We start from the raw sequence: 22358 nt of genomic DNA on the forward strand, positions 1-22358 counted from the left end.
TCCAAGTTTAGCAGTCTCCGACTCTCCAAGCTCTTGTTTGAGACTTTGAGGTAAGATTTTTTACTTCCTTTCCTAATTTCTTTCTATTTGCCAGTAATCTGCAGTCCCTAATGTTTTGAATTTCCAAACTCTTTAATGTTTTAGCATTTGTTGATTGTTCTGCAATACTAGTTTTCTCTTTTGATGCTCAACATATCTGGTGTGTTTTGAATTTTGATTGATTTGTTCTGCAGTCTAGAGGGCTAACACAAAATAAATTTATGCTATTCTACTATTGACATTTAGAGTTTTTGTTTGTTTGATTTTATTAGAAACTAAATTTATTTATTATATTTCAGATTGATTTTGAAATGGACTCTACTTCTCAAAAGTAAACTGTTATTTTAGATGATGAATTGGAAAGTGCTAAGCATGACAATGGGTCAATTAAAAGGTCCAAAGAAACTTCTGATATTTAGGTGTATTTTAAGAAAATCAAAGGGGTTGATAGTATAGATAAAGCTGAATGTGTTGGATGTAAAAAACGGTATAAGTGTGGGGGTAAACAATATGGAACTTCTACGTTGTGGTGTCTTCTTAAAATTTGTGACATATTAAAGTTTCATGATGTAGGACAAATGATTCTTGATCAAGATGGGAAGATGAGGTCTAAGAAAATAAATCAAAAGCTTTCACGTGAGTTACTGGCTTGCGCAATCATCAGACATGATTTATCATTTTCATTTGTTGAGTATGATGGTATTAGAACTTGGATGAAGTACATAAATCCTGATGTTGTTTGCATTTCTAGAAATACTCTTGTTTGTGATATTAACCGAATCTACTTGAAGGAGAAAGAGAAACTCAAGTATGTTTTGACTACTATTCAGAATAGAGTTTGTTTAACTTCAGATTTGTGGACGACATGCACTAGTGAGGGTTATATTTGTTTGACTGTCCATTTTGTTGATAATGATTGGAAATTGAATAGTAAAATATTTAGTTTTTCTCATATGCCCCCTCCACACTTAGGAGTTGAATTAGCTACTAAATTATTTGAATATTTGAAGAAATGAGAAATTGAGAAAAAGGTTTTCTCTTTGACATTGGATAATGCATCTAGTAATGATAACATGCAAGTTCATTTGAAAGAGCAACTCTCTTTGCATGATAGTTTATTATGTGACGGTGAATTTTTTTCATGTTTGTTGTTCTGCTCATATATTGAATCTCATTTTCTAAGAAGGTTTGATAGTGGCTACTGTAGCTTTGAATAAAATTAGAAAGTCAGTCAAGTATGTTAAAGGTTCAGAGACTAGGATGAAGAAATTTGGAGAGTGTGTACAAGCAGTTAGTAACATTGATACTAGTATTGGCTTGCGATTGGATGTGTCTATTCGTTGGAACTCAATATATTTAATGCTGGATAATGCCATCAAATATAAAAGAGATTTTGCTTCTCTTCAATTCAATGACAAGAATTATAAATATTGTCCTTCAAGTGAAGAGTGGAAAAGAGGAGAGAAAATATGTGAGTTCCTTGAGCCATTTTATGACATTACTAATTTGATCTCTGGTTCTTCTTATCCTATATCAAATTTATATTTTATGCAAGTCTGGAAAATTGAAGTTTTGTTAAAGGAAAACTTATCGAATGAAGATGAGATGATAAGTTGTATGTGTAAAAAAATGATGGAGAAGTTTGACAAGTATTGGACTCAATATAGCATGGTGCTTGCATTTGGAGCTATTCTTGACCCACGAATAAAGCTTTTGATGTTGGAGTTTTTTTTATTCAAAGATTGAAAGTGATTCTCTTAAATGTCAAAAGAAGATGGATCTTGTGAAGATAAAATTGTATAAGCTTTTTGACCAGTATTCTAATACGAACAATACAAGATCTTCACAACCACAATCTTCTACAACACATACACTTTCACAAAGTGTAGGAGTTAAAAGGAAAGAACAAAAGAATATTTGATGTAAGTACTCTAATATTTTTTCCTTGTATTCTCTGATTAATTTATAATTTTTTTTCACTACTATTTCAATTAATGCGGAAAATGATGGTATATGAGAGCCAAACAATTACAAGTGTTGAAAAATCTCAATTAGATCTCTATTTGGAGGAGCCAAAACTTGAATTTGCTTATTATCAAGATTTGGATATTTTGGAGTATTGGAAGAATCAAAAGCATCAATATCCAACCGTTGCACTAATGACATGTGATGTTTTAGCTATTCCTATAACTACTGTTGCATCAAAATCATCTTTTTCCATTGGTGCCCATGTGCTTACCAAATATAGAAGTTGCACCCTTCATGAAAAAGTGCAAGCTCTTATTTGCACTCACAATTGGCTACATGGTTATGCTATTGATAATTTTATTTATTTTAGTTATGTTCTTAACTTAGTTGATATATTATTTTATTTTTTAACTATTTCATCCTTGTATATTTATATGTAGATAAAGATAATGAAGAAAATGCAAGTATCAAAACAACATTGTCTAAGCAAGAATCAAATACTCTAAAAGAGGATATCAATGAAGAGAAAGGAGGTGAAGGAGGATCAGAAGAAATTGATGTGGATGATGTTATTGATGAAATTTAAAAAATATTGTATTATTTGTTTAGGTTCATCCTTTCATAGAGTATTAGAGTTATTGAACTTTCCATTTCAGTTTTATTTTATGTTTTTAATTACTATACAGTCTAGTGTAGACGTGTAGTGGCACTGCAGATTACTGCAGTAGTCCCACATTAATCTGCTGTCCCTAATTTCTTTTATTTGACATTGTGGCAGTAGTGTTGATTTGTTGTGGTGTAGTGGTGTTGTGTGTTTGGTACTTTGGTTATTGTTGTGTAATCTCTTTAAGTCTTATCTCTTAATTGGTTAATTGTTTATGTTGTAGTTTTGTAAGTTGTAGATCGTAGATTAGAAATTAGAATATGGAATTCTGGATTGGAATTTGAAGTCTTCATTAGAATTTAGAATTTTTAGACTAGACCATGGAATATGGAATTCTGGATTCTAGCCTTCTGGATTTGGATTTTGGAGTCTTCAATTTCATTAGTATTCGGAAAAGAATGTTAACCACTGCAGTTTTGTAATGAAGTAAATAGTAATGGATGAGAATAATTATCACTTATCAGTGATGATTTTTCATATTGATCAGTTTTTTATTTATTTTATTTTTTTTACAGGCCAGTGGGTTGGCCCGCCTAACCTGCAGCCCACTTTGAATTGAGTTGGGTTGAAGATTTTGTAGTCCGATGGGATAGTGGGTTGGCCTGCCCTGCCTCGCCAAATGTTGGGTTTTTGGTGGGTTGACCCGCCCCGCCACAGGTCAACCCGTTTGATAGCTCTAATTGCCAAGTGCTAACCATACACAACATACCCTAAATGAGTAGCTGATATGTCAAATTTATTTGTAATGGTTTTACTCCATCTTTTATTTAACTTCCTGCCATGCATTTGTGTGTCATTGAATGTGTGATTATCAGTCCGCACTTTCCTTCTGTTGGATCGAAAGCGCTAGGGGGGGGGGGTGATTAGTGCTCGTGGCTTTCATTTTCGTTTCGAAAAACTTTCGAGTAATTACGTAGAGGAAAGAAAGCAAACAACGCAAACACTAAGGGTTTTACTTGGTTTGGAGCCTGTAGCGACTCCTACTCCAGGGCCCACACTCGTTGAGCGTTTACTTTGGGCAAATATTATAAGTTTAGAAATTCTTTACAATTTCAAGTACAATATTAAAGTAGTAATAAAATTTATACCGACAACTAAAGTAGTAAACTTGAAGCTTCTGGTCGTCGGAGTCTTGTTACATCTTTCCTGGATCTTCTTTTGAGCAGCACACGGAAGAAAGGTTGTCAAATTATGTTCTATCAAACTGTTGCTTGAGACAAGCTTATAAAGCCTGTGGAGGGCGCCTCCAACAATATGAAGGGCGTCCTCATCCCCGTCGAATCTGCAGTGTGGATGAACTCTAAACTGGTCGTTGCCTATCCACCAAAGGGGGCCTCCAACCGTATGGAGGGCGCCCTTGCGCATATCCAGGGTGCCTCTAAGCTCCATGGAGGGGCACTCGCACCTTGCGTCCAGGGCGCCTCCAAGCTCCATAGAGGGTGCCTCGGGACTGTTCATCCGAGGTTTTTTGCTTCTTTTTCACCATCTGCAAGATGAGTTAGTCCAAAATACAAAATATATTCTGCAAGATAAAGTTTAGCACAACAACATAAGTTAAACATAAGTATTTGACAGTCTCCGGACTGTCCGGTTCTGACTTCGAATTTTCGTTCGGAAACTCTAGGTCGAACCGACGCCTACTGTTCCCTCACCGGGGAACGCGCCCTCACCTACTCCACTCAGGAGAGTATACCTGTTGCCAGACTGGTCCTTCAGACTGACTGGACTTTTGCTCAGTGTCCGAAGCTTCTGGTCTTCATGCTGGGCGTTCGCTCTACGACCCGTCTAGTCTTCCACCCAGTTCGCGACACCAGGATTTCAACCTAGGGTTACCACCCCCTATGATTTTGCCATAAGCTCTCGACTCGCTGATGTGCGTATATTGTATACACTTGTTTAGCATGTTTTGACGCACATTCACATATTTTATGTATGCTTTATTTATGCATTTTCGTACTTTCAGCTTTGCTTTTAGCATATTTACTCTTTTTGTTCGGAGATCTGTTTTTGTGCATTTTCTGTACGCAGGAGTCGTATTTGGAGAAGAATTTATGATCGACGCCAAATCTGCAAGCTAACTAACGGAGGAAGACACCATCTTGGAGTGTCACACGACCATGTATGGGAGAATGACCTAGGCCGTGTGGTGATGCTCACCCATGCAACATTGGCAGAGCAGGGCAATGTCCAGACCATGTGGTGATGCTCACCCGTGTTGTTTCTGCAGAAAAGGAGAAGGCCATGGCCGTGTGTGCATCACACGACCGTGCCAATTTTGAAGCCAAGAGAGCCATGACAGTGTATATCTACACGACCGTGCAAACCTTCTAGAGCCAAAGAAGTACACGGCCGTATAGATCTACACGGTCGTGCAATTTTCCCAGAAGCCAAACAAGCCCTGGTCGTGTCCCAAACACGGTCGTGCATGAGTTCTAGAGCTGGAGGCAGCACAGGCCGTGTAGATCTACATGGCCGTACAAGGATGGCAGTGGCAGAACATGTCATGGTCGTGTGCATCACACGACCGTGTGAGATGGGCAATTAAGAGAATGACCTAGACCGTGTCTCACAGACGGTCGGGTCTCGGGGTTGTGTGGCACCCAAAATCTCTGCTCTATATAAGGGTTTCTTTCATCATTTGAAAGGGGGGGGGGGGTTTCTCCCTTTTGAGAGAAAACAAGATTTGGGTGATTCCCCACCTTCTTGGAGGAATTTTTCGACGATCTAAGGGCAGATCTTCAACGAATCAACTCCGAGAACGAGGATTGGATCCGAAGACCGTTCTTCATCGTAGATAAGCTTTTCTTCCCTTTCTCTTCTTGGATTTTGGGATAAAAATGCTTGTGATCTTCTTGTCTTTGGGTTTCTTTTCTTGTTCTATGGATTAGATCTCCTTGTTCTAGGATGGAGGGAGTATTTGTAATATGATTTGATGTAAACTCTTGTGGATTTGCCAATTTCCTATTTCTATAATTTTGTCTTGTTTGTATCTATTTGATCTTGTGTGGATTGCTGTAATTGGACTTAATTACCATACTTGATTAAATGTTTGAGTATCTTGTGGATCTTGTAGAGATAATTTCTCATTCGATTATCCAAGGGATGTACATGACAAACAAGCCCGTGTAAGGGATTGAGGGATAATCTTGAAGGTGAAATAAGGTCATTCAAGAAGATAAGATAGATTGTATGCATTAATCTTTTATATCTTGATATGGTTGAGAAGTAATGAATTTCTATATTGATTATCCGAGGGACGCACGTGACAGGCAAGCCCGTGTAAGGACATTATAGGAATCATTCATAATTGATCACATTTAGATATAGATTTTAGTCCTAGACTGGTTGTCTATTACAAGAAAGAATCAGTAACCTTCTACATATAATGGACAATTAAGGAATAAGATTTGGTAGATCATTTACATTGAATAATATTACAAAGAAATCAAAATTCCTAGAACATCCTTTTATCATAGTCCTTATTCTTGTTTCTACGCTTTTATTTCTATGCTTACTTTTCATAGTTGCATTTAGTTTTTATAAATCAATTGATTTGTTATTTAGCTAATTCATGTTGAGATATCTTTAGTGGTTGTGGATATGATATCTTTCTTTATTACTAACGATGAATCTGTACACTTACGGATCGATAACAAGTTTTTAGCGCCGTTGCCGGGGACTGCGTCTATAACATTAGAGGTTATCAATTGAGTTAGACTAAACATAACTTTTCTTTTCTTTTCATTAGCATAGTTGTAACTAATCTTTAGAATTCTGTTTTCATCTTGTATATCTTTATACTTCTTGATAATACTTGTTGAAATTTCTTGTGTATGCGAAGATCTAACTTTACAGGAGAACTTCTTCCTCTAGACCCTGAAATAGACAGAACATTTTATAGAAGAAGAACTTTACAAAGACATCAAGAAGACCAATAATATTCTAGCATGGCAAATAGATCATTAAAGGATTATGCAACACCTTATGCTAGAGGGTTTCGATCTAGCATTTCAAGACCTTCTGTTGAAGAAAATAATTTTGAGATCAAACCGGCTATTATTTCTATGGTGTAGCAGAATCATTTTGGCGAAGGTCCGCATGAGGACCCAAATCAACACTTGGAGGTCTTCTATGAGATATGTGGTACAATGAAAATGAATGGTGTTCCTTCTGAAGCAGTGCATTTATTATTATTTGGGTTTTCTTTAAGAGACAGAGCTAAGCAATGGTTAAACTCTTTAGCTCCAAATAGCATCACCACATGAGAATAATGCAAGCAACAATTTATGGACAAATTCTATCCACCTAATAAAACGACTCACGTGAGGAATCTTATTGCAAGTTTCAAACAAGCTGACTCAGAATCTTTATTTGAAACTTGGGATAGATATAATAATATACTCAGACAATGCCCACATCATGGCTTGGAGAAGTGGTTAGTGTTGCACACATTCTATAATGACATTAATTATCATACTAAGGTGTCCCTAGATTCAGCTGCTGGAGGGGCACTCATGAATAAAAGCCTAGATGAAGCTGAGGAAATAATTGAAAGTGTAGCACAAAATCATCATCAATGGGCAAATGAGAGAAGTGGTGGCTATTCTTGTGTAAACCCAACAAAAGCGTCAGGAAAGTTTGATGTTGATGCAGTTACTTTAATAGCTGCAAAACTGGATGCTCTTACAAAGAAATTAGAAAGTATGGGAGCTAATTCAAATACGATCAATGTCATTGTATCTACTTGTGAAGTATGTGGGAGTTCTGATCACTCTAGTGACTCATGTCCTTTGGGAGCTATCTCTACACAAATCAATCAATTGGAGCAATGTGATGCAATCATGAGTTTTAATCAGAGACAGAACAACCCATACTCAAATACATATAACCCCGGGTGGAAAAGTCATCCTAATTTTTCTTATAGAAATAATCAAAAGCAAGGACCATCTATGGGGGCAGGACCTAATTTTCAGTATGGGCAGTAGAATTTTCAACAACAACAATCTTCTCAAGGCTTTCCAATGTCTAAAATTGAAAAGATGTTTGAAGAAATTATCTCAAATCAGAATGAAATGAAGCAAGATATTTTGAAACTTACTAAGAGAATGGATAATTCTGAAAAACATCAAAAGATTCAGGATAGTCAGATTGCCCAGTTAACTTCTTCATCTTCTAGAGTACCGGGACAACTTCTTGGAAAACCCGATGTTAATCCTATGGAGCACTACAATCGAATTGAACTTAGGAGTGAACGAACCTTTGGAGATCCCCAAGTGACTGCTCAAAAAAGAATGAATTTTGAAGAAGAGTTCTCCCCTTCAACACAAGAACCTATTTAGGTTCGAGAAGATGAGGAGAGTACCGCCAAGGTTGAAAGAACTCTTCCACTTTGCTCACAAAGTCAAGTAGTCTCTTTTCCTCAAAGACTTGTTATGATCAAGAAGGATGAAGAGTTTGGCAAATTCTTGGAGAAAGTCAAAGAGATATGTGTTGAAGTTCCTCTCATTGATGCAATCTTACAAATGTTTCCTCTTCTTCTCATGAGCCAGTTCCTCACTTGCATGCAAATCTTACAAACGCTCTAGAAACATCTTCTAGAGCGTCGGTCGGATCTCCGGGGCCAGCTTCTCACTTCTCATGGGCATGACTCTCAACATAAGTTCGACCGGCCATAAAGCTTGTCGGATCTTCGAGGCTCGGTAGACCCGACCTGTCCTAGAGCCGGTTAGACCTTTGGGGCTCAGTCCCCCACTTCTCGTGAGCATGACTTCCAACATAAGCTCGGCTGGCCATAGAGTCAATAGATCTCCTGGGCTAAGTTCCCTATTTTTTATGGGCATGACTCCTAACATAAATCCGATCGGCCTTATAGTCAGTCAAACTTTTGGGGCTCAATTTCTCGCTTCTCATGGGAATGATTCCCAAACTAAGCATGACTGGCCCTAGAGTTGGTCTTATCTCTGGGGCTCAGCTTTCCTCTTCTCATGGACATGACTCCCAGCATAGACCTAGTCGGCCCCTGAGTTGGTCGGAACTCCAGGGCTCAACTCCCCACTTCTCATGGGCATGCCTCCCAGCATAAACCTGGTCGACCCCTGAGTGAGTCGGATCTTCCAGGCTCAGCTCCCCACTTCATATAGGCATGACTCCCATCATTAGTCCAATCGGTTATATAGCCGGTCGGATCTCTGGGGCTCTGCTCCTCACTTCTCATGGGCATAACTCCCTGTTAGAGTGTATACTAAAAGCCTAGCTTTTTGTAAACATTTATTTTGAAATAAAGAATTACATTGGTCATATGTCTACATTTATATGTTAAGTGTAGTTGTTCAATTAATTTATATTGTAGATAACATGGTGTGTGGTGTCACACATAGAAGATTATATTATCAGTTTCTTATAAATTATAAACAGTAGCTCACGACTAAGATGGATAGGAACAAACCATTGGAATAGTCATAGTGTAATTTGGTATTAGTTTATCTTGACTATAAAATTACACTAGTACACTCTGAGTGTATTGAGCAAGATCATTTAAGGTAAGTTCTTTTTATGGTGCGATAGTTCAATAATAATTCTTTAGTGGTATGAATTATTATTGATGAAATTAAGTTGGGTGTTCGGGGCGAACACGGGAAGCTTAATTTCATCGGGAGACCAAAATTAATTTCTCCTCTCGATCCCTATTGTAGCCTCTTATTTATAGACAATTATATCCACCAAATACCCACTTCCTACTCACCCTTAGGTGGCCGGCCAAGTAAGCTTGGAGCCCAAGCATGGGCCGACCAAGTCAAATAAGGCTCGAGCCAAGTAGGGTGGCTGGCCATAGCTTGGAGCCCAAGCTTGGTGTGGCCGACTATATAAAATAAAAGGGATTTTATTTTTTAAAATCTTTTCTTATGTGGAAGACATGGTTTTAAAAGAGAGTTTAACATTTAAATCTTTTCTTTTATAGCTTTCTACAAAGGATTAAGAGAAAGATTTGATATCTTTCCTTATTTGTAGTTAAAAGGAATATTTTAACTTTTAATAAAACTTTCCTTTTTTATAACCATGTTCATGATTTAAAAGAGAGTTTTAAAAATTATAAATTTTTTCCTTTTATAGCTTTCTACAAAGATTAAAAGAAAGATTTGATATCTTTCCTTATTTGTAGATTTAAAAGGAAGATTTTAATTTTGGAGAAAACTTTCCTTTTTATAATCATCCACATGTTTTAATAGAGAGATTTTAATTTATAAAAGTTTCCTTTTATAACCAACCATGAAAGGAATCTAAATGAGAAATTTTATTTTTAAAATTTTCGGAAACAAATAAGGAAGTTTTAATTTTGTGTTTAAAACTTTCCTTATTTGTGGTGCTAGAGGTGGCTGGCCATGATAAAGGATTAAAGGAAATTTTAATTAAATTTTCCTTTCATTGGCAAAAAGAATAAGGAAGTTTTTATTAAAACTTTCCTTATTTGCCAAAACCAAGGAATATAAAAGAGAGGGTAGAGGTGCCTCACCTCACAACAACACATCCTCTATTCCTCTCCTCTCTTCCTTGGTGTGGCCGATCCTATACTCCTCCTTTTCTCTTCTTCTTTAGTGGCTGGTGCATCCCTCTCTTGGAGTTCTTGTGGTGGCCGGTTCTTGCTAGAATAAGAAGGAGAGAAATGAGACTTTGTTTTAGCATCCCTTGGAGCTTGAAGGTTGGTGGCCGAAACTTGCTAGAAGGAAGATGTCTTGGTGGTTCTCATCTCGGTAGATCGTTGTCCACATAACGTCCGAGATAAGAAGAGGAATACGATAGAAGATCAAGAGGTTGTTTCTTACAAAGAAAGATATAACTAGTAATTCTATTCCGCATCATACTAGTTTTCTTGGTATGGATTTTGAAATACCAAACACAAGAGGCTAGTGATTCTAGGTTTCGGATTTGTGATTCAAATTTGTGTTTCTTTGTTTTTCGATCTTGTGATTCGATTGTTCTTTTTGGTTAAACCTAGGGTTACTATAAGGAGATTAAATATTGAATTTCTTTGAGAGACTTTGTCGAGGCAGTGGTGGATGATCTTATACCCAAGAAGGCCAAGTGCCTCGCCATGTTTGACCTAAGAGCCGATCTCTGAAATAAATATTTAATCGAATTTATAACATGGGTGGATTTGGATCAATAATGTTAAACATCGTTTGCGATCCAAGTCTAAACTTCTAAGAACAGATAAGTTAAATTTTGAATCAATAATGTTAAGCTCTGTTTGCGATTCTTAATTTAATTTCTAAAGAACATAATAGGTTATTAGGAAATATTCAGTACTTGTACAAAATTTATGTACAGGGGAACCGGTACGATATTTCAAGTAGCAATCAACACTCCCAACATAAACCCGGTCAGCCTAGAGTCAGTCGGACCTTCGGATCTTAGCTCCCCATTTCTCATGGGAATGACTCACAACATAAACTCGGTCGGCCCTAGAGCTGATCGACAACATTGTTAAAAAATTACAACCACCTATCAGAGAATAATGGCTACTCATCGGAGAGTATTCCACTACTCTGACATATATACGCAACGGAACCTTCCTATGCCTAGGAGAAGGCGGTCGTATATCCTCCACTACCCTACATATTCTGGCACCTGACATTTTCTAATGCTTTTTTATCGTGAAGGTTATGATAAATAGTATAAAAAGGGGATCATCTCAGTTGGATAGGTACACACACGCATCGACATTATTATTCTAGTATTTATTTTCTTCACAATTTCACTCAGCTACTGTTTTAATCTTAGCGTTGGAGTGCCTGCAGCAAACTGATTATGGAAATGGGTCTACATAGATCGTAGAAGTTGGAACTTGGAAGACACAAAAAATAATATGTTTTTTTTTCTCTATCCCACGTTAGGGCATTACCCATATGGAGGGTCGAATCTTCCATTTTTCAAAGAATAGTTACCTATAGTTTCAATATATAACTACAGTTTAAATCATTTTAATCAAATCCGGCCCCGCTATAGTTTAAATGATATGATAATTTCAATTAATTTTATTGATTATTCTTGAGTAATCAGTCTCGTCCAATGGAAAATTTTCATTGGTCATCAGAGTAAATCGGGAAGCGCACGCGATGGTCAACCTAGAAGTCCAACATCTTTTAGTTGCACCCCCTATTTAAAAGAATTTTTTTTATAAATACACCATAACTGGGGATTAAATCACGAATTCTTAGGTAATAATCTGAATATCTTACCGCAACACTAAAATGCTGGGGACGTTATAATTTAAATCATGAATATATAGGTGTAAGCTTCGGCTAAATTTAGATCTTGACTTTAAAATGAGTCGTGAGATATGTTTGTGACTAAAAATTTAGATTGCGAGCTGTCTGAAAGGCAACAAATTATAAGGGAAAATAAACTAAAATCCTCATTATTTTTTTTTTTCAAATTTTGGGAAGTAACGAACCTGAATTTTTATGTATCCTCTGGTCCATTAATGTCGGATATCTACATGAGAACACCAAATGGATGCTCGATATTTCTATTGGTCGTCATATGCAAGAAATTTTAGAAATAACAATGTCATGCACAAATTTGAACCCATGTTACATACTCATGCTTGAGTTTGTGTCATTTAGGCACATATAACATAAACGGTCCATTATAGGGAGTGTAGCTGCTTGAGCAGTGGTTTTCGACTGTCTAACTAACCATACTGAATACGGTTTGCAGGGCAAATGCTCGACAGCCAAAGCTATTTGTGGGCATGATTCTGATTCTCATTTTCGTAGAGGCTCTAGCTCTCTATGGCCGATTGTCGGGATCATCCTCTCTTCTCGAGCGGGTCAATATCGTGCAGATGAGGAAAGCAGGAGAAGAGGCTGTGATCTCCATGTGCTATCTCCTTGTTTCCAAGGAAATGGAGAGATGTTATTTGTTGAAGTTTTTTGTTGTGCTTTTATGTAGTCGATACAAGGACGTCTTATTACTCACCCAAGGGTTATTATAGTGTGTTATTGCTTGGATCTTGTAGATCAAGCAGAGGACCTTTTTTCCACCAATAACATTGCCATTGTGGGGGCAAACTGTGAAGGACCTGGATTTGTGTAATCATTAAATAAGTTTCAGTTGAATGAATTGACTCAGAATGTATAAATTTGGCAATTTTTTGTTCACTAAATGGAAATTATAATCAAAATGGATTCGAGACACAAAGGGTAGCAGAGCAATGAATTTAGGAGGCTTCAAATGTTTTTCCTTCCATAATCATTCATGACCATCTTAGAAGAAAGCATTTCGAAGTAGAATTTCTTATGTGAATCCACAGAAACAAGATTCCAACTCGACAGAAGTGAAGCCCCTAAGATGCAGAAAAAAAAACTAAGCAACAACCGAAACCATCCATTTTGCAGTTAAAAACATCCAGATATTTGGTGGCGAAAGGTAACCAAAGTAAAATATAGTACTTAACAGCACCCAGAATTTCCTTAAAAAGTGTTAAGGAGACGACCTCATGACATAATATGAGCTGATCGCACATAGAGGCTGTCGACCACTTTCCCGATGTTGGCAATTGTATCCAGTGTGGCCGGATAAATCGCATCCGTCTTGAGGTCATCAAAGATGATGAGACAACCTGCACCCTGATCCAAAGTGCCTGTGAACTTCTTGTCCAGTATCATCTGTGACAGTTTCTTCTCAACGTGGTCAACCGGCAATTCAATCAGCTCGGCAATATGAGCAATCTCCACCCTAGAGTAGGGCTCAATCAGTCTGCAAAGATTCTGCTCTAGGAGGGTGTCGTAGAGAGATGAAAGATGTCTGTGGACGATTGGATCTTCCTCCAATTGAGCCCTATAATCTCGCAGAGCAGTTTCGAATAACTTCAGTGAGCGCTTTGAGTGCGCGTCTGCGACAGCTTTCATGGCATCCAAATCAGGACCGAGGTACTGCAAGCCAGCCTTAGAAGAGATTATCCCAGCAACATCATCGGCCTGGCTGACCATGATCTTGCACAAGAGCATGTATTTGAGACTAAAGACTGCACGAGGATCCTCGAGAGAGTTGAATGCTTCAAAGGCTTCGAAGAAATAGCTGTAAGCTGTCTTGTAGTCCTTCTCTTCAGCATGAAGGATCCCGCTTAGTAAATCGATGCTACCTTGTTGTGCTGGCGGGACATAAATGGCATTAGCAGCTGTTCTCGCTGCAGTCAATGAAGCTTTTGCCTTGGGCAAGTTTCGCAAGGAAAAGTGAAGCTTGCTCTCTAAAAGATCAATGTCCACCAGTAGTAGTTTGTCGTCTAATCTTCTAACCTCCTTGATGAGACTTGAGAGTAGGGATAAGGCCTCAGAATATTCTTTGTTTTCCATCAGCAGAGCTGCAAGTTTTGCCTCAACTCGTTGCCTCAGAAATGTGCGTTTCTCAGCACGGGTCCACTCCACCATTTCCTTGCAAAGGGAGATTTGTAGATCTGAGCTTCCCGGTATCTTCGCAACGGCATCTATAACCCCCCTCACTATTTTTGCTGTTTTGGCCTTTGGAATTACTGAAAAAAAGGGCCTCAGTTGGGTCAAAAGACTCCTTAAGTTCTCAGCCTTCTTTTCTTGAGTAAGGAGGTCTGTAAGATTTGAAATAGCCTGTTCCTTTATGCGCAGTGCCTCCGAGGAAGATGATGGGTTCTCGAGAATACGGTAAAGAATAGCAATGGACTCAGAATGATCTTTAGCCTCCATGGCTAGTGCCAATGAATCAGAAGTAGCAGGGAGGTCCGTGGACTGCATTTCTATGCTGGAACATGGTACAGAATGCAAAATCAGAGAGGTAGTATCTAATTAAAAATAGCATTTAAAAGAAGACGAGTTGAAAATTATGACAATAGATCATCTCGAACTAGCTACAAAAGAATATGCCAATGACAAAAGTCACAGCTACATAAAAAATATCAAGCATAAAGAGAATTCTATTTTTTTTTTTTCAAGAAAACATTGCATCTCGCAGCAAGTGTTCTCTTCTTTATTTTTCAAGGAAGCAAGAGATAAAGGATCCATCGACGTATCTCTCGCTCCCAATTTGTCCTTTGACCTATTTCAAGGAAACCTCATAATAGCTAAAATTCAGGTACTCCTTAACTTGAGTGAAAAATTCTGGAGTACTCAAGCAACCAGTACTACCATTCATAGTGCTTTTGTTATATTCAACAATACAAGTACTCTACCACTTCTCACTCAAAATTTGTATCACACGAGCAGGAAATAGTAACTCCTACATAATTTAAACAAATTTGTGTGAAGAGACAACTCTCTGAGTATATGCATGCTTGAGGTTCAGTTAACTAAACTAATACTGCCTGTTGATGCCTAAATCAACAGTTAACTAGCATGGTCAGTTTGTTCATCTCATTGCCTAAGCATATCAAAGCTAAGAATCACTGCAGTACTTCTTTCTCTCAAACTACAGTATCACAAAGATCAACAACAAACAAGGTAGAAATTAGCAGCCCTCAGATACAAGCCAAAGATAGTTACAATTTCCACGACCAATCCATTGAAACTATGAGACCTCCCTCTCGATTGTTTCGAGGTCAGTTAGAAATTATCGAACAAACTAGTCTCCGGGGGCTGCAGGACAACCATAGCAACTAAATAATCCCGACGGTGAATCCACTGTTCTAAACCAGAACATTAGAGAAACCAAAGGGAGGGACATACTTCAAGATCATGACTCTCAACGTGACAACTACTACTTCCTCGAGCTTAGTTCATCAACTAACAAAACCTCAGTGAATCCGTCGCGAAGGTAGAAGATAAGAAAATCAAAACATACGCGAATCATTCAAACCCAACCTAGCCCCCACCTTTTCTTAGCAGATCCAGATCACATCAGATCCACGAAACCAACTCCACTATTCCCAAATCCATGAATCTAATCAAGATCTCGAAATCGCGCCAAAACCAATCTGGGAAGAGATTTACCTACAGCTGATGCGGCGTGATGCCGATGAGTAGTATACCACAGACGAAACTGGAGACGGCCGGCGGGGTTCGCTTGGGCACCGGAGAGATCGCAGCGAGCCAACCTTTTCCCCTTCGCCAAGCAACTGCGATCCAATATTATAAATCGAATAGCACGATAAATGGGCCGAAGTAAACTGAGCCGGGCCTTGCCCTCGTTACGAGCACAACCATTGCTTATATATACACAGAGAAAAAAGAAAATCATTTTACCCCTTGAATTTTACCAGAATTTCAAAATACTCTCATTATTTTCAAATCATCTTTAACCAACTATAAGAGTCATTATACATGTGGTAAAAAATGATTTATTCTTCCTCAGTGTGTTCACTAATCTATTTCTAAATTAACATAGAAAAGGTAAATTATGAGTGATTATTAGCCATTAATATAAGTAGTTAAAATATAGAAAAGAACATATTCGTATGTGGCGAGTTTCGATCTTAAAATTTTATATGTAACATCCTATGTCTCAACTACTATATCATCCCGAGAGAAAAAAAAAACAAGAGTCATTATACATGTTTATTCAAAGTATTACCGAATTAACACTAAGAACAGAAATAAGGGTAATTTTGTATGCAGCCCCAGCCCCCTATTGGTAGACAAATCTTTGCATGCAGTCCCCATCCATGAAAATCTTTGTTTTCACTCCCCAGTCAAACATATTTACCTAATTGCCCATGATATTTTTAGGTACAAAAAGTCTAAAAATCAGTATAAATCATCTTAAATTCAGTATATTAAATTAGAATCTAGTATATTTTCTATCAAATTGAGTACGATTCTTTTTTCACCTCAAAATATATTCGATTTTAGTTTAATGTGCTAAATTTAATAGGAATTATACTCATTTTTAGACTATTTATACCGAAAAATATGAGGGTTAATTTCGATAGAAAATATACTCGATTCTAGTATAGAGTGCTGGATTCTAGTGTAAAGTGTTGAATTTAACAAGAATTATACTTGTTTTTAGACTTTTTATACTTAAAAAATAAGAGGGACAATTTTAATAGAAAATATACTCGATTTTAATATAAAGTGCTGAATTTAAGAAGAATTATACTCGTTTTTGGACTTTTGTATTCAATTTTGGACTTTTGTACCTAAAAAATCTGAGGGGCAATTTAGGTAACACTATTTGCATGAGGGAGTTGAAACAAGTAATACTTTGCATGTAGAGAGTGGAAACAAAGTTTTTTGAACATGGAAATTACATACAAAGTTAACATTATGATTACATGTAAAATTAACATTATGATTAAGGATTTTTCTCTAATTTACCGCAGAAATAACCTTTAATCTTTTTCTCATTTAGCCTCAACAAAAATTATATAGCAAATAAAAATATTGTTGCCCTTTATACATTTTATTATTAAAAAAAGAATAATAATAGAATTCAATAAAATTTACATCTTAAAAATAAAAATTAGAAGAGCATCACAATTTCCGTAAGCCTAATGGTAAATGGCAAGGTTGGACACGGAATCGCGTGAATGGCGCTTAGCGGTGGATGAGATCTTGGTGAGGCTTGAGAGTAGGATCGGTCCCAACAATCGAGCTCGTCCGCCTCCAATCCAAAGCCTAGTGTAGCCGATTACTCAGCCGGCCAGTCGGGAGGCACCTGTCAGGCGTCGCCGGCGACCCGAGGAAGCGCTGTTCGCATGCGGCGCTTGAACCTCTTTGTTTTACTTGTACGGTTCCTCCGCCTGTTTTGGTTCGGTTCTTATCCCTGTCAAAACTCTCACTTTGTTTATGAATCGTAGTTTCCCCGTTCAACCTTTGGTGTTCAAAAGAAAATGATTGACATGTCTATATCGTTGGACGGATATCTTAGATCCAGATTATATGGCTTTTTGTTATGCTTTTATTGAAATTGATCGCCCATGGAACGACGTAGTTTTCTGGATTGTTGCAGGAAGAATAAACAATTTCATACAAAGTTTTTGAAAAAGGTTTTCGATTGTGGTTTTTTGGATAATCAGAAAGTTACAGAGACCTCAAGATGTTCGCAGTGGTTGACCCTTGTACAGTAATTGATGATTTTTCTTTTTCTTAAATCTTGCATCATTGTCTCGTAGTTGGATGATTCCCTAGGCTTATTTTAATCAGTTCATGACATGCTATTCCAATCCATCTTTGACCAGGTTTTTTTTCCCTGTAACCTCTGAGAGCACTGATTGCTGTCTCTACTTGCCCCACTTTGACAAATTTCTTATTGGCTTTCTGGAAATTTAAAATTAACGATTTCAGTTTGTTTCATGGATGAACCAGCGTCTACATATTGAACTTTTTTACTTTACAGAACAATCTCTGTCCTTTCACGTGACTTGATGCAGTGAATGGTTGCTTATGTCATTTTTGTTTCTTCTCACATGATATTGTCAAATGGAATCAATTTATGAGGACATTCACAGGCCACCACACTAAATAAAAGAGAAAATGTTCATTTCCCTCCACACTTTTTGCATGCTTTTAGCCTTATCTTCATAAGCTCCAATTGTGTGCTTCAGATTTTAACTTCTTTCTTTTTTGCAGCTGAAGAAGTTAGATTGTTCATGGAAGAGCATAAAAAAATGCATGAATCACTCGGAGGGGATGCCATGAGTGAGATTACTAGTCCATCTGCACAATCTCACAGTATTCGCCTGAGCTTAGATTTGTCTAGACAGAGGATTTTTTTGAGGACAGCTTCTATGGGTAGTATCGGTGTGACAGGATCCTGGCGGCTTGGCTCTATCAGACCAAATCTGATAATTGAAGGAATACCTACCAACGCCATTACACCAGCAGGAACTGATGGTGATCGAACAAGAGCTGTTGATATAGATGAAAATGATCTGAGACCTGGTTCACTATGTAGAATGAGCACGAGGGGTTCTTGGCAGAGTTCAGTTAGTTTTTCCAGTGAGCATGGGGACAAAGTCACACTGCCACAGGAATTGGTGGATAGAGTAGATAGTTCATTAGCTCAAGTGGGATGTAGAGGGACTAGAATTGGCGATAAGGAAAATGAGGATGGATTGTTGGCCTTTGCCGATGATGCATTAATATTATCATTTGATTCTCAGTCAAAGGTTGTCAGCTTGCCATCAAATGTGACTCCGTTATCAGATGAAATTATGTCTCCTCTTCCAACTGATCCAATGATGTCCACAAAGGGAAATAATCAAATATCATGTACTGTAAGGCTTATGGATGGCTACTTGTAATTGAGTTGGAAGAAACATGTTTATCTGAGGCTGTGTATTCTCTTGCAGGATAAACAATACAAGCTTCCATTTTTGCTGGACTACATTTCATACTTAAGCCATTTGTCTGTCTTTGGAATTCTTTGGGTAATGTTCTGAATTTCTCTTGTATGATTTTTAAGAATTTGCTGCAATTTGGTCAGGGAAGTTGCACCTTTTGTAATGAGCATTTTATCTTTCCATTCTATGGTTTTGCTTTGTGAATGTCAGATTAGAGTAAATCCTTGCTTGATATTTTTACCGCACTATTGGGTTTTCTTTGACGTGGCCATAGTAGATGAGTTCAAGTATCTTGTCATGGCACTAGCTTAAATTTCAAGAAATTGTTATGCTAACATACTAGGGGTAATTAGTTTTCTGTAAATGATGGATTAAATCAATTCTATCATTACTTTGCTGTAATTCTTGGCTTTTGAGTGATTTTTTTTCAGTTACTTTTAGATTCCTTGAACCATTTCATTTATGATTTGAGATTTTGATAGAGATGGCAGTACTATGTTTGGTATTATTAATAGGGTCAATCATAACAAGTAATACACTCGTATTTTGGAGATACTGAACAAATGCCCCCACGGGATGCCCAGTTGGCTAGCGGGTGACAGATTTGCTACAATAGGGCATGGATCAATTCCCGGCGTGTGCATACTCTCGGGGAGAAAACTCCTCCCGGCGTGTGCATGCCCTCGAGGATTATAAGCTTACCCCATAATTTACCTCCCTTTATATAACCTGAGGACGGATTGTGAGGGACGCCTGGGTAAGCGTAATCACCCTTTTTACTACAAAAGGAGATGTCGAACAAATAAATTCCACGGTGAGCTACCAAAATGGTCTAGCAATCAAAGCTAAGTCCTCATATATAGTGACATGAGGATGTAAAAATGAGGATCCAATCAACTAGCTTGTAAATACTTCTCATCTTTTGAATTGTTATGCCTTCCTTATATGTATAAGACCGAATCCATGTAAAAAACTCAAAGAAAAGCTCAAGGATAGATACTTAAAGTCATGACCCACCATTTCACTTTTTGTGGGCCCCATCACTTTATGTGTCTATCCTTGAGCTTTTCCTTGAGTTTTTTTCCTTGAGCATATCCTTTTTCGTGTGAATAATATCTATGCAACATCCACTTTGCCACATGCTGATGCTGTATTTATATTCCACTTGTTTTGTTTGTTTATCAATTTGCAATTTTTGTTTACAATAATTAAGTTCATGTCTCTTTACCATACAGGTATATACAAGATATTTGCTACAAAAGATTTTTGGGCCTGACCATTTGAATCTCACAGGTGAAAATAATCCATTGTACCTCGATCTGCCCTCCAATATGGTACTTCCTCATCTTACTTAAAAATATAATTAGCTGAATAGACGTCTGCCTTCCTTTTATTATTGCCTCTCTTAATTGAGACGAGTTCTGTAACAGTTGGGTTCCTTCCTGATGGGGTGGATCGGATTTGTGTTCAAGGCAGATATTCTCCTCGTGTCCGATCATTTGTAGGTAGGATTAAGCACAGGCTACCTGGGCAGTCTCACCACATTCAGTGGATGGAACCAGAAGATGCTTGAATCATCTTCCAAAGGCCACTGGGCCGATGCAATTGCCGACATCATACTTGGTAGGTAACCTTGCTTCAAGAGGCTTGCTTATAACTTCTGAATCCATTAGGACAGTTTTGGTAGGTTTACTTATCTCTCTAGCTATCATTAGGGATTTTTCTCGTCAACTACAGCATCATATTTGGAATTGGATGTGCTGGAAGACTTCGCAAAAGAGTTTTTGGATGGGGTGAAATGGTCTAGTATCATATTTGGCACTTGGCTAGGTTAAATGGTCAAGGTCTAGGAAGGAAACGAATGCTCAAGTGGCTACCAATCGGAACACTCCTGGCCAATGTCCTTGCAGCATGTATCATGGCTGCACTCGTAACAATTAGCAAAGCGGTAATGTATTTGATTCTCAATATAGAAATAATTTTGAACTTCTATTTCAACTATTTAAATATAAATACTAATAGAGCAATTATATTATCCTCTAATATATGAACAAATGAGAGAAAATATATTAAGGACATAGTCAAAAAGGATTAATAGACTAAAGGGTGATTAAACAAAGACATAAGTGGATGTGATAAAAAATGATTTATTTGCTTTCAATGTTAGTAGTGATGTTGATTTCTTAGGCCTATTCGATGGACGAATCTTGCTCGAGCTTTGTCAATTCAGAGCCAAATTACTTGCTCAAATCCTCTGGAACTGAGATATAGCCACATCCAAAGAAAATAAAATTGAAAGAACACATGCAACTTGCATATAATATTTTGCAGAAAAGAAAATTCCTTGTTTTTCACTGATTCGCTGCCTATTTTTATTTCATGGTCATCAAATAAGTTATGATCTCTGATTAAATTTGCTCTACTTTTTCCTTGGAACAGGTAGACACAGACAGATGCACAATTATCATAAGTGGGATTCAGTTAGGGTTTCTTGGGTGCTTGAGCACTGTTTCTACTTTTGCTGCTGAGATTTATGCTATGTGGAAGACTGGCCATGGCTTGAATGCTTTCATGTACATTGCTGCTACCATCACAATATCATTTTCCCTAGGAACTCTTATTTACTCAGTTCCTGTATGGATCAAAGATTACATATGACAAATTGTTCCATAATCTCATCCACAATTGTAGTCGCTGGCTACTTTTGATTTGATCCTCATCTTGCCTCGCCTATTGTATATATATTACATTGCAATGAACTAGTGCGAAAGAAAAACCTAGCAAAAGTCATCAGGTTTGTAAGAAGAGTTAATGTTACCTATTTGCCATTGTATATCGTTCACTTACTTACTAATTGACATAAAATGTGATATCGTTCATTTCAAACAGTTTAATCGATTTATGGTAAAATATAGACAAGTAAATTATAGGGTTATTTTATCTTAGTACAACGATTTTTTATATGAGAGAGATCATATACTCAATGAAATATTTTGTACCGGTTAAAAGGTGACCTAAGCATTAATTTATGTGGAATCGCCACATCAGTGACACCTCTAAAGTCGGTCCCACGGATATGGAGGGAGATAAATACAGGTACACAGCTGAAAGCGCATAGTCGGGACGCTAACCCCAGGTTATGACACCCCGAGGATCGAACCCTGGATCTTTCGGTCACGAAGCCATGCGCCCCCACCTGTGCTACGTCCTGGGGACAACCTGAGCATTAATTTATGATATAACTTAAAATGGCGAAGCAATAAAGTGGTGCTAAAGAGATTTTTATCTTAAATCTAATTAGTTTAAAATGTTCAAATATTAATTATAATTATCACAACCTATTACGGTGTGGTTGAGTAGGGATGTAAATGAACCAAACGATTTATGAGCTATTCGAAACTCGATTCGATAAAAAACTCGTTCGAATTCATTCGATTA

At 37.5% G+C, this 22358-nt stretch overlaps 2 protein-coding genes across 6 annotated transcripts; one reads left to right on the top strand and one right to left on the bottom strand.

Moving 5' to 3' along the window:
* Positions 1-12937: 12937 nt before the first annotated feature.
* LOC122055779 (26S proteasome non-ATPase regulatory subunit 11 homolog) lies at positions 12938-15801 on the bottom strand. Of its 2 annotated transcripts, none has more exons than XM_042617391.1 (2): positions 15632-15801; positions 12938-14443 (listed from the first exon to the last, which is right to left on the bottom strand). In XM_042617391.1, the coding sequence occupies exon 2, from the start codon at positions 14434-14436 to the stop codon at positions 13168-13170; it is 1269 nt and encodes a 422-aa protein (XP_042473325.1). In that variant the 5' UTR covers positions 14437-14443; positions 15632-15801; the 3' UTR covers positions 12938-13167. The 2 variants fall into 2 exon arrangements, with proteins under 2 accessions (XP_042473325.1, XP_042473324.1); XM_042617390.1 differs by having other exon boundaries at positions 15628-15799.
* Positions 15802-17110: 1309 nt separating this feature from the next.
* LOC122055781 lies at positions 17111-21682 on the top strand. 4 transcript variants are annotated; one of them, XR_006132925.1, is made up of 7 exons: positions 17111-17386; positions 18208-18849; positions 18930-19007; positions 20156-20254; positions 20351-20543; positions 20636-20868; positions 21360-21682. XR_006132925.1 is itself a non-coding variant. In XM_042617392.1 (7 exons), the coding sequence occupies exons 2-5, from the start codon at positions 18228-18230 to the stop codon at positions 20423-20425; spliced, it is 879 nt and encodes a 292-aa protein (XP_042473326.1). In that variant the 5' UTR covers positions 17111-17386; positions 18208-18227; the 3' UTR covers positions 20426-20543; positions 20636-20868; positions 21360-21682. The 4 variants fall into 4 exon arrangements, 3 of the variants coding, with proteins under 3 accessions (XP_042473326.1, XP_042473327.1, XP_042473328.1); XM_042617392.1 differs by having other exon boundaries at positions 18208-18854; XM_042617393.1 differs by having other exon boundaries at positions 18208-18854; positions 20658-20868.
* Positions 21683-22358: the final 676 nt, after the last annotated feature.

The sequence above is a fragment of the Zingiber officinale genome, chromosome 3B, assembly GCF_018446385.1.
Source record: "Zingiber officinale cultivar Zhangliang chromosome 3B, Zo_v1.1, whole genome shotgun sequence".
NCBI classification, from domain to species: domain Eukaryota; kingdom Viridiplantae; phylum Streptophyta; class Magnoliopsida; order Zingiberales; family Zingiberaceae; genus Zingiber; species Zingiber officinale.